Source organism: Oncorhynchus gorbuscha, unplaced genomic scaffold (genome assembly GCF_021184085.1).
Source record: "Oncorhynchus gorbuscha isolate QuinsamMale2020 ecotype Even-year unplaced genomic scaffold, OgorEven_v1.0 Un_scaffold_1957, whole genome shotgun sequence".
Taxonomy (NCBI): domain Eukaryota; kingdom Metazoa; phylum Chordata; class Actinopteri; order Salmoniformes; family Salmonidae; genus Oncorhynchus; species Oncorhynchus gorbuscha.
Window position 1 is genome coordinate 20,396 of NW_025746596.1, and position 14,191 is coordinate 34,586.

At 43.6% G+C, this 14,191-nt stretch overlaps 1 protein-coding gene across 1 annotated transcript in view; it reads left to right on the plus strand.

Moving 5' to 3' along the window:
* The first annotated feature begins 3,234 nt into the window (after positions 1–3,234).
* LOC124024617 (aryl hydrocarbon receptor nuclear translocator 2) overlaps positions 3,235–14,191 on the plus strand; it is a 70,750-nt gene continuing 59,793 nt past the window's right edge. Inside the window, exons 1-3 of the mRNA XM_046338511.1 lie at positions 3,235–3,356; positions 9,078–9,143; positions 11,490–11,575. Coding sequence (XP_046194467.1) covers positions 3,235–3,356; positions 9,078–9,143; positions 11,490–11,575 — 274 coding nt within the window. The remainder of the gene's footprint in view (positions 3,357–9,077; positions 9,144–11,489; positions 11,576–14,191) is intronic.

Sequence of the window (14,191 nt, forward strand, 5' to 3'; positions counted from 1 at the left end):
ATAACCTCATCTCCTGTCTCCATCCTCTTCATGGTAATAATACTGGTAAATAACCTCATCTCCTGTCTCCATCCTCTTCATGGTAATAATACTGGTAAATAACCTCATCTCCTGTCTCCATCCTCTTCATGGTAATAATACTAGTAAATAACCTCATCTCCTGTCTCCATCCTCTTCATGGTAATAATACTAGTAAATAACCTCATCTCCTGTCTCCATCCTCTTCATGGTAATTATAGTGGTAAATAACCTCATCTCCTGTCTCCATCTTCTTCATGGTAATAATACTAGTAAATAACCTCATCTCCTGTCTCCATCCTCTTCATGGTAATAATACTAGTAAATAACCTCATCTCCTGTCTCCATCCTCTTCATGGTAATAATACTAGTAAATAACCTCATCTCCTGTCTCCATCCTCTTCATGGTAATAATAGTGGTAAATAACCTCATCTCCCCTCTCCATCCTCTTCATGGTAATAATAGTGGTAAATAACCTCATCTCCTGTCTCCATCCTCTTCATGGTAATAATACTAGTAAATAACCTCATCTCCTGTCTCCATCCTCTTCATGGTAATAATAGTGGTAAATAACCTCATCTCCTGTCTCCATCCTCTTCATGGTAATAATACTAGTAAATAACCTCATCTCCTGTCTCCATCCTCTTCATGGTAATAATAGTGGTAAATAACCTCATCTCCTGTCTCCATCCTCTTCATGGTAATAATACTAGTAAATAACCTCATCTCCTGTCTCCATCCTCTTCATGGTAATAATAGTGGTAAATAACCTCATCTCCTGTCTCCATCCTCTTCATGGTAATAATAGTGGTAAATAACCTCATCTCCTGTCTCCATCCTCTTCATGGTAATAATACTAGTAAATAACCTCATCTCCTGTCTCCATCCTCTTCATGGTAATAATACTAGTAAATAACCTCATCTCCTGTCTCCATCCTCTTCATGGTAATAATACTAGTAAATAACCTCATCTCCTGTCTCCATCCTCTTCATGGTAATTATAGTGGTAAATAACCTCATCTCCTGTCTCCATCTTCTTCATGGTAATAATACTAGTAAATAACCTCATCTCCTGTCTCCATCCTCTTCATGGTAATAATACTAGTAAATAACCTCATCTCCTGTCTCCATCCTCTTCATGGTAATAATACTAGTAAATAACCTCATCTCCTGTCTCCATCCTCTTCATGGTAATAATAGTGGTAAATAACCTCATCTCCCCTCTCCATCCTCTTCATGGTAATAATACTAGTAAATAACCTCATCTCCTGTCTCCATCCTCTTCATGGTAATAATACTAGTAAATAACCTCATCTCCTGTCTCCATCCTCTTCATGGTAATAATACTAGTAAATAACCTCATCTCCTGTCTCCATCCTCTTCATGGTAATAATAGTGGTAAATAACCTCATCTCCTGTCTCCATCCTCTTCATGGTAATAATACTAGTAAATAACCTCATCTCCTGTCTCCATCCTCTTCATGGTAATAATACTAGTAAATAACCTCATCTCCTGTCTCCATCCTCTTCATGGTAAACCATGGTAATAATTAAGCAATAAGGTCTGAGGTGTGGCATATGGCTGAAATACCACTGCTAATGGCTGTTTTTATGCACAATGCAGTGCAGAGTGACTGGACACAGCCGTTAGCCTTGGTATATTGGTCGCATATAAACTAGTTACCAACATAAATCATAAACATATACATGTTTTATCATACCCGTTGTATACGGTATGATATACCACGGCTGTCAGCCAATAAGAATTCAGGACTCAAACCACCCAGTTTATAATGGTAAATAACCTGTGCATGTGGGTTTTAGAGAAGTGTTTCAAAGCAGTGTTGTTGTTTTTTTACACAAACCAATGGAGCTCGAAACCCTGTCAACAATCCATGAGAAAGACCCTAGGAGATATGTGGTAAAGCCTTTCAACACGTTCGAAACCAGAGCCTTCTAATTGGACTCCTGACCTAATTGGCCAATGATAATAGTCATATGTCATCCCAGAGCCCCAGGAAGATAATGTCTTTATCTAAACATAGTGGTCAGCCCATAGAGATAGGAAGAGGCCTCATCTCCTACTTTAAAATGATGGAAACCATCAATGGCAATGTCCGTGCTAAGATGGGTTGTATTCGTCCAGAGCTCTCGTTCGACCTCTATGGGTCAGTCTCAGGAAGAGAGGGAGCTGAGATCCTTGTATCCTCTCCAATACAAGACTGTAGCCAAAACTACAATCCAGCCTTTAGCTGGGGTCAAACACTGATCGCCTCCCTCCCTTGAGGAGCCACTGCAATAATAGAACAGTATAGATGACCACATCAATGCTTTGGGAGTTTGGAGAGTTAACATTGTCTAATGCTGCATTCATTACACTAATGTTATTGGCAGGTTGTCCATATGTCCAGCTTCAACATTAAACGCCCCCACCTGTCATCAACATTCCTTGTCAAATGCCCCCCGGCCTTGAATTGGCCTGTTGTGTAGTCTATAGCTGGAATGTGAATTGTGGAGAGTGTACAACGTGTTGTGTGGCTTGAATCCTCTCCTTGTCCTGCTGAATAACCTCTGGTTGGCGCTAGCTAACTCGATAGCTGTTAGCATGATCTAAGCCCCCAGTCATCTAACAAACAAATTAGTTGCAACGCAGCTCAGACTGACTGTGTGTGGAGGAGGAATCCCTCTGGAATAAAAACACTGGGGTCAGCTGGAACGGATCGCTGCAGGACACACACACACACACACACACACACACACACACACACACACACACACACACACACACACAGACACAGACACAGACACAGACACAGACACACACACACACACACACACACACACACACACACACACACACACACACACACACACACACACACACACACACACACACACACACACACACACACACACACAAAGCTTATTTGTCTGGAATTACTGTAGACATGTTTCTCCGACAGACTAGTAATGATGCAGCTAATAGTCTAAATGGGGTGGAGAGGAAGACAGACAGGGAGAGAAAAGGAAGAGACATTCTCTCCATTTATTACATTAGACTAAATATCAGGAATTACATTGTTTTTCCTTTCCAAACACTTAATGAGAAACGAGGGAGCGATGCACAGACGAACAAAAATGTTCCTGACAGAAACAGTGGCGCAGCTCCCGGACCTCAGCATGACGCAAGGCTGTGTGTGAGCGCGTCTCATCTCATGTTCTGTGTCTCCTCAGGGCGTATCCTGGACCTGAAGACAGGAACAGTGAAGAAAGAGGGGCAACAGTCGTCTATGAGGATGTGCATGGGCTCCAGACGATCCTTCATCTGCAGAATGAGGTGTGTCTCTGTCTGTGTGTCATTCCTCCATGAGCACATGGATGGTCTTTGCCTGTTTTAGGTGTGTGTGAGCGCAAGTGTGCACAATATATCAACTGGATCCATCTCTCCATCTGCGGGGGATTTACACCTGTGTTGTAGACTCACTCCCAATAGGACTCATCCATCCTTTAACTCTTGGAACTACCCATCCAGGATCCGGGAGAATTGTCATCAACTACACTAATTAGCATAGCGCAACGGCCAAATAATCTTACTAGAAAATATTCATGAAATCACAGGTGAAATATAGCGAAACACAGCTTAGCCTTTTGTTAATCACCTGGCCACTTACGCAATGTGGTCCTTTACGCTCATTCTTCAACATAAAGGCGTGAAACTACGTCTAAATGCTGTAGACACCTTAGGGAATACATAGAAAAAGGAATCTGGTTGCATAGCCAATAGGTTGCATGGCCAATAGGGATGCATAGGAATAGGTTGCATGGCCAATAGGGATGCATAGGAACACAACGGTTTCAAAACATGAGTCACTTCCTGATTGGATTTTTCTTAGGCTTTCGCCTGCAATATCAGTTCTGTTATACTCACAGACAACATTTTTACAGTTCTGGAAACTTTCGAGTGTTTTCTATCCTAATCTGTCAATTATATGCATATTCTAGCATCTGGTCCTGAGAAATAGGCCGTTTACTTTGGGAACATTATTTTTCCAAAAATAAAAAGAGTGTCCCTTAGCTTCAAGAGGTTCAAACTTAGTCACCTCTGATATGTAGATACCTTCGTCTCCCTACATCAGCAATCATCCAGTCTTTGGTTCACACCTGCCTGGGAGATGTGTACTGTATCCCAAATGGCATCCTATTCCCTATATAGTGCAGTACTTCTGATTAGGACCCATAGAGTGCACTACATAGGGAATAGGGTGTCATTTGGGACGTAGACTGTGATGTGCGTGTAGCCATAATCGATTTCATGCTTTCCCCCCGTGGCCATCGAGCCATATGCTTTCCCCCCGCGGCCATCGAGCCGTATGCCTTCCCCCCGCGGCCATCGAGCCATATTCTTTCCCCCCGCGGCCATCGAGCTGTATGCTTTCCCCCCCGCGGCCATCGAGCCATATGCTTTCCCCCCGCGGCCATCGAGCCATATGCTTTCCCCCCGCGGCCATCGAGCCGTATGCTTTCCCCCCGCGGCCATCGAGCCATATGCTTTTCCCCCGCGGCCATCGAGCCGTATGCCTACCCCGCGGCCATCGAGCCATATTCTTTCCCCGCGGCTATCGAGCCGTATGCTTTCCCCCAGCGGCCATCGAGCCGTATGCCTTCCCCGCGGCCATCGAGCCGTATGCTTTCCCCCGCGGTCATCGAGCCGTATGCTTTCCCCGCGGCCATCGAGCCGTATGCCTACCCCCCGCGGCCATCGAGCCATATTCTTTCCCCGCGGCCATCGAGCCGTATGCTTTTCCCCCGCGGCCATCGAGCCATATGCTTTCCCCGCGGCCATCGAGCCATATGCTTTCCCCGCGGCCATCGAGCCGTATGCCTACCCCCGCGGCCATCGAGCCATATTCTTTCCCCCGCGGCCATCGAGCCGTATGCTTTCCCCGCGGCCATCGAGCCGTATGCTTTCCCCCCGCGGCCATCGAGCCGTATGCTTTCCCCGCGGTCATCGAGCCGTATGCTTTCCCCGCGGCCATAGAGCCATGCCTACCCCCGGCCATCGAGCCATATTCTTTCCCCGCGGCCATCGAGCCGTATGCTTTCCCCGCGGCCATCGAGCCGTATGCTTTCCCCGCGGCCATCGAGCCGTATGCTTTCCCCCGCGGCCATCGAGCCGTATGCTTTCCCCGCGGCCATCGAGCCGTATGCTTTCCCCGCGGCCATCGAGCCGTATGCTTTCCCCCCCGCGGCCATCGAGCCGTATGCCTACCCCCGCGGCCATCGAGCCATATTCTTTCCCCGCGGCCATCGAGCCGTATGCTTTTCCCCGCGGCCATCGAGCCATATGCTTTCCCCGCGGCCATCGAGCCGTATGCTTTCCCCGCGGCCATCGAGCCATATGCTTTCCCCGCGGCCATCGAGCCGTATGCCTACCCCGCGGCCATCGAGCCGTATGCTTTCCCCGCGGCCATCGAGCCGTATGCTTTCCCCCCGCGGCCATCGAGCCATATGCTTTCCCCCCGCGGCCATCGAGCCGTATGCTTTCCCCCCGCGGCCATCGAGCCGTATGCTTCCTATCCCCAAGATGATGTGAAGACGCACCATTGGTTAAAGTGATGGATGCTTCCATAGCTCACACGTCATTATGTATGACCTATCCTGCTGCAGATATTTCAATAATCAGGAATCCATAATGTTGGGAATTGGGTGGGTGTGTTTGTGGCATGCACCACCGCCCCCTCCCACTGGCTTCAACCCTGAGCACTACTTTTGTTTATTTCATTCTCAGGATGTTTAGAAATCGAGAAACCGGTTCCCCTAATGCCCACAGATTGACCGCCAAAATGTTTTTGAACTTAAACGTTTGACTCGAGCGGGTTTTAAAAAACCCAGACCACTGACACGTGCCTCCCCGATATTTCCGATGCGGCCTGGCGTGCCTAAAGCCTCGTTAGCACAGGAATGGAGATGTTTGTGTTTGTTGTCTGCTTCACTCACATTACACAGATGCTAATCACGCTTTGTTAGGACGACTGGAATGTGTGTGTGTCTTTTGTTCCTTTTGCTATTTAGGCCGCTTGGCAAATTGAAAACAGCATGCAGGGATGACTGTCTGCACTCTGCGGTGACCACAGCTGAGAATACACAACACACACACAGAGAGCCCCGAACAGCATGCCATGCAACCAAGAGGAAAGGAATTGTTCATTTTTCAACATCATTTCAGGGAAGCTAATATTAGCCAACTCCAGAAGAGCAGAAGATGCTGTCCTCTTGAACCTTTAGTTGATCAGTGGAAAAACCCAGGTTGTCTCTGCTCTCAATAATACCTGACTCACCCGCTGAAAGAAACTCATGTCAAATGGCTTCCATCTTGGTTTCCATACTGTGAGACTGTGTAGACTTGGTTATAGCAGTTAAAGCTGACATCACCATAAATCCCTTCTGCTTCTTTTAAACTTCCTTAATCCAGGTTCTCAGGTCTCTGTCAGATACAGTCTGTTCTATAAGAGAGACCTGGTCCCTCTACATTTCTATGCAGTCATCTAATCAGTACACGTGTCATTTAGCAGACACAAAAACACAAACACACACAAAAGCAGGTTCAGATTTCAAATGTATTGTTCTCATTGATGAGAATCCTATCCACAGCAACATGGCAACACACCAAACAAGATTTTTCCAATAACACTCACCATGCCTGTGTTCCAAATGGCACCTTATTCCCTATATAGTTCATAGGGCTCTGGTCTAAAGTAGTGCGCTATATAGGGAATAGGGTGCAATTTGTCCTGCATTCGTAGTCTCACGCAGCGAACATAACAGTACATTATATAATGTCAGGCACTGGTTATTTGTTCTCTGTGTGTGTGTGTGTGTGTGTGTGTGTGTGTGTGTGTGTGTGTGTGTGTGTGTGTGTGTGTGTGTGTGTGTGTGTGTGTGTGTGTGTGTGTGTGTGTGTGTGTGTGTGTGTGTGTGTGTGTGTGTGTGTGTGTGTTCTGGTTTATGGTCCATACACCTCATCAGTGCTGTGGGTTGACATGTCCCCAGTTCAGCAGCTCTTGTGTTCCAGCTCTCTGGTCTGAACATCTCTCTGTTTTCAGTGGCGCTGATTAACATTTTATTTGCCCCTCCCAAGTATTTTATTTGCCCCTCCCAAGTATTTTATTTGCCCCTCCCAAGTATTCATAGCAAAAAAAAATGACATGACTGTTAAACAGCAGCAAATCAGCTCCAAGTGATGTACATTTTGGAAATCTGTTCCAAAGTATTCCCACGTATACCAGAGAGATGTGATCCTATACACCAAAGTATTCCCACGCATACCAGAGAGAGATGTGATCCTATACACCAAAGTATTCCCACACATACCAGAGAGAGATGTGATCCTATACACCAAAGTATTCCCACGCATACCAGAGAGAGATGTGATCCTATACACCAAAGTATTCCCACACATACCAGAGAGAGATGTGATCCTATACACCAAAGTATTCCCACACATACCAGAGAGAGATGTGATCCTATACACCAAAGTATTCCCACACATACCAGAGAGATGTGATCCTATACACCAAAGTATTCCCACGCATACCAGAGAGAGATGTGATCCTATACACCAAAGTATTCCCACACATACCAGAGAGAGATGTGATCCTATACACCAAAGTATTCCCACACATACCAGAGAGAGATGTGATCCTATACACCAAAGTATTCCCACACATACCAGAGAGAGATGTGATCCTATACACCAAAGTATTCCCACACATACCAGAGAGAGATGTGATCCTATACACCAAAGTATTCCCACACATACCAGAGAGAGATGTGATCCTATACACCAAAGTATTCCCACACATACCAGAGAGATGTGATCCTATACACCAAAGTATTCCCACGCATACCAGAGAGATGTGATCCTATACACCAAAGTATTCCCACGCATACCAGAGAGAGATGTGATCCTATACACCAAAGTATTCCCACACATACCAGAGAGAGATGTGATCCTATACACCAAAGTATTCCCACGCATACCAGAGAGAGATGTGATCCTATACACCAAAGTATTCCCACGCATACCAGAGAGAGATGTGATCCTATACACCAAAGTATTCCCACGCATACCAGAGAGAGATGTGATCCTATACACCAAAGTATTCCCACGCATACCAGAGAGAGATGTGATCCTATACACCAAAGTATTCCCACGCATACCAGAGAGAGATGTGATCCTATACACCAAAGTATTCCCACACATACCAGAGAGATGTGATCCTATACACCAAAGTATTCCCACACATACCAGAGAGATGTGATCCTATACACCAAAGTATTCCCACACATACCAGAGAGAGAGATGTGATCCTATACACCAAAGTATTCCCACACATACCAGAGAGATGTGATCCTATACACCAAAGTATTCCCACACATACCAGAGAGAGATGTGATCCTATACACCAAAGTATTCCCACGCATACCAGAGAGAGATGTGATCCTATACACCAAAGTATTCCCACACATACCAGAGAGAGATGTGATCCTATACACCAAAGAATCTAGTTGATGATCTCTGATGTATATTACACTGTGTGTTTCTCACAGATGGTCCCGTGTCTGAATCTAGTTGATGATCTCTGATGTACATTACACTGTGTGTTTCTCACAGATGGTCCCGTGTCTGAATCTAGTTGATGATCTCTGATGTACATTACACTGTGTGTTTCTCACAGATGGTCCCGTGTCTGAATCTAGTTGATGATCTCTGATGTACATTACACTGTGTGTTTCTCACAGATGGTCCCGTGTCTGAATCTAGTTGATGATCTCTGGTGTATATTACACTGTGTGTTTCTCACAGATGGTCCCGTGTCTGAATCTAGTTGATGATCTCTGGTGTATATTACACTGTGTGTTTCTCACAGATGGTCCCGTGTCTGAATCTAGTTGATGATCTCTGATGTATATTACACTGTGTGTTTCTCACAGATGGTCCCGTGTCTGAATCTAGTTGATGATCTCTGATGTACATTACACTGTGTGTTTCTCACAGATGTGGCAGCACCCCACTGGACCACATCTCTCTCAACCGACTGTCCAACATGAGGAAGAGATACAGGTGAGACACTTTAATATTCCTACCTTTCTTCTTTACTAGATGTTCTTCTCCCCTGTCTCAATATGGCCTTAGAAATAAACAAGTTACCAGTGATTTAACTCTTCAGAGATGACATTATTAGAATGTTTTTATTTAGAAGGCCATAATGCAACAGCTCCCATTTTACTTTTGGAACTACATTGTCCAGCAGCCAATGAAAACTATGGCCTGCGCTCACATGACTGTGTTTTGTTGATTGTGCCTAAGGTCTGTACAGAGCTAGGGAAAAAGCTTTCCAGTTCTCTGCACCTTTCTCTTGGAACAAGCTTCAGGGCCTGAAATGATAGGAGCGTGTCCCTTTTTAAATGAGTTTAAAGCTAGGTTGAACACTATGATGGAAAATGAAGTTGCACCACACTTTCCCAAACCATCTTGCTTTAGTGTTTTATGTTGTAAATGTGTCTGCAACTTTGTGTGCTGCTATTTTGGCCAGGTCTTGAACCAATCTAAATGAGACTAACCTCGTCAAATTAACATCAAACATTTTTCTAAAGCCCTTTTTATTTGAGCAGTTGTCAAAGTGCTTTACAGATACCCAGCCTGAAACCCCACAGAGCAAGCAGTGTAGATGTAGATGTACAGTGGCTAGGAACATCTCCCTAGAAAGGCAGGAACCTAGGAAGAAACCTAGTGAGGAACCAGGCTAGCAGATAAATCTTCTCCCTCTTCTTCTCCTCCTCTCTCTCTCTTCTCTCCTCCTCCCATCTCCCTTCATCTTGTTTGTTTGTGTGTACGTTTTTGTTTGTATGTACAACTTTATGTGTGTAGGGTTTTTTGAAGTCCATTGAAGTCCTTGGGTGGCCACATAAGAATTGTTATGGTCCAAACATTGTATTTAAAAAAAGTTTACAAAACATTAGAAACACCTTCCTAATATCGAGTTATACCCCCTTTTGCCCCTAGAACAGCCTCAATTCGTCGGGGCATGGTGTCAAGTGTTCCTCAGGGAAGCTGGCCCAGGTTTACTCCAATGCTTCCCACAGTTGTCAAGTTGGCTGGAAGTTCTTTGGGTGGTGGACCATTCTTGATACACAGGAAACTGTTGAGTGTGAAAAACCCAGCAGCATTGCAGTTCTTGACACACTCAAACCGGTGCGCCTGGCACCTACTACAATATCCCATTCCAAGGCACTTAAATATTTTGTCTTGCCCATTCACCCTCTGAATGGCACACATACACTATCCATGTCTCAAGGTTTAAAAATCCTTATTTGTCCGGTCTCCTCCCCTTCATCTACACTGACTGAAGTGTAGTGACATCAATAAGAGATCATATCTAAAACCTGTCTCCTCCCCTTCATCTACACTGACTGAAGTGTAGTGACATCAATAAGGGATCATATCTTTATCCGGTCTCCTCCCCTTCATCTACACTGACTGAAGTGTAGTGACATCAATAAGGGATCATATCTTTATCCTGTCTCCTCCCCTTTATCTACACTGACTGAAGTGTAGTGACATCAATAAGGGATCATATCTTTGTCCGGTCTCCTCCCCTTCATCTACACTGACTGAAGTGTAGTGACATCAATAAGGATCATATCTTTATCCTGTCTCCTCCCCTTCATCTACACTGACTGAAGTGTAGTGACATCAATAAGGATCATATCTTTGTCCGGTCTCCTCCCCTTCATCTACACTGACTGAAGTGTAGTGACATCAATAAGGATCATATCTTTCACCTGGATTAACCTGGTCAGTCTGTCATGGAAAGAGCTGGTGTATATTTTTTAATAACATCATCTTTGACAACTAATAATCACCAAAATAAAAGCTAGACAGTCAGGGAGAGTTGAACATTCCTCAATTAATTTAGCAGTGTTGATTTTGTTATTATGTTTGAGCGAAAGAACACAGCATTATCCATGACAAAATGCATAGAAATTAGCTTTAAAACTGCAACATTTCTCTATCGGCTTCATGACAGAATAATATATGCCATTTAGCAGACGCTTTTATCCAAAGCGACTTACAGTCATGTGTGCATACATTCTACGTATGGGTGGTCCCGGGGATCGAACCCACTACTCTGGCGTTACAAGCGCCATGCTCTACCAACTGAGCTACAGAAGGATCACGAATATGTAGAATCAGAGGAAATTCGCTTTAAAACTGCAACATTTCTCTCTCAACTTCATGGAAAAATGTATAGAATTATAGAATTGCAGGAAATTGGCTTTAAAAAAACATTTTTCATGCACACCTGCCACGCCCACAACCAAAAACCCATTATTGATCCATGAAAAACCCTGGTGTGTGTTGTTAAATGTGTGTGGTTAAATGTGCGTGTAATCTGATTGTTTCTAGGAACGGTCTGGGACCCTCGAAGGAGGGAGAGGATCAGTACTCTGTGGTGCACTGTACCGGCTACATCAAAGCATGGCCCCCAGCAGGTATCTACTGACCATACACAACCTTTTATCCCCCTAACTAGATCAGCTAATAGATGTGTTGATGCTAGCAGTGTGTGGGTCTTCCCTTCAAAACATTGACAACAGTGGTGGTAGTAGAACACACAAATTCACACACACACAAACAACATACACATTCACACAAACAGCATACACACATATACACATTCACACACACACAAACACCATACACACATACACTTTCACACACACACAAACACCATACACACATACACATTCACCATACATACATACACATTCACATTCACACACACACAAACACCATACACACATATACATTCACACACACACAAACAACATACACATTCACACAAACAGCATACACACATACACATTCACACAAACAGCATACACACATACACATTCACACAAACAGCATACACACATACACATTCACACACACACAAACACCATACACACATACACTTTCACACACACACAAACACCATACACACATACACATTCACCATACATACATACACATTCACATTCACACACACACAAACACCATACACACATATACATTCACACACACACAAACAACATACACATTCACACAAACAGCATACACACATACACATTCACACACACAAACAACATACACATTCACACAAACAGCATACACACATACACATTCACACACACAAACAGCATACACACATACACATTCACACACACAAACAGCATACACACATACACATTCACACACACAAACAGCATACACACATACACATTCACACACACAAACAGCATACACACATACACATTCACACAAACAGCATACACACATACACATTCACACACACAAACAACATACACACATACACATTCACACACACAAACAGCATACACACATACACATTCACACACACAAACAGCATACACACATACACATTCACACACACACAAACACCATACACACATACACATTCACACACACACAAACAGCATACACACATACACATTCACCATACATACATACAATACATACACATTCACATTCACACACACACAAACACCATACACACATATACATTCACACACACACAAACAACATACACATTCACACAAACAGCATACACACATACACATTCACACACACAAACAACATACACATTCACACAAACAGCATACACACATACACATTCACACACACAAACAGCATACACACATACACATTCACACACACAAACAGCATACACACATACACATTCACACACACAAACAGCATACACACATACACATTCACACAAACAGCATACACACATACACATTCACACAAACAGCATACACACATACACATTCACACACACAAACAACATACACATTCACACAAACAGCATACACACATACACATTCACACACACAAACAGCATACACACATACACATTCACACACACAAACAGCATACACACATACACATTCACACACACACAAACACCATACACACATACACATTCACACACACACAAACAGCATACACACATACACATTCACCATACATACATACAATACATACACATTCACATTCACACACACACAAACACCATACACACATATACATTCACACACACACAAACAACATACACATTCACACAAACAGCATACACACATACACATCCACACACACAAACAACATACACATTCACACAGACAGCATACACACATACACATTCACACACACAAACAGCATACACACATACACATTCACACACACAAACAGCATACACACATACACATTCACACAAACAGCATACACACATACACATTCACACACACAAACAACATACACATTCACACAAACAGCATACACACATACACATTCACACACACAAACAGCATACACACACACAAACAGCATACACACATACACATTCACACACACAAACAGCATACACACATACACATTCACACAAACAGCATACACACATACACATTCACACACACAAACAACATACACATTCACACAAACAGCATACACACATACACATTCACACACACAAACAGCATACACACATACACATTCACACACACAAACAGCATACACACATACACATTCACACACACACAAACACCATACACACATACACATTCACACACACACAAACAGCATACACACATACACATTCACCATACATACATACAATACATACACATTCACATTCACACACACACAAACACCATACACACATATACATTCACACACACACAAACAACATACACATTCACACAAACAGCATACACTTTCACACACACACAAACACCATACACACATACACATTCACCATACATACATACACATTCACATTCACACACACACACAAACACCATACACACATATACATTCACACACACGCACAAACACCATACACACATACACATTCACACAAACACCATACACACATACACATTCACACACACACACACAAACACCATACATGTTTTAAACATTATATTCCATAAATCCCTCAGGTTCAATGAAATGGTGTGATCGTGAGGTCTGGGATGTTTCTTTAGTCACACACACACACACACACACACACACACACACACACACACACACACACACACACACAC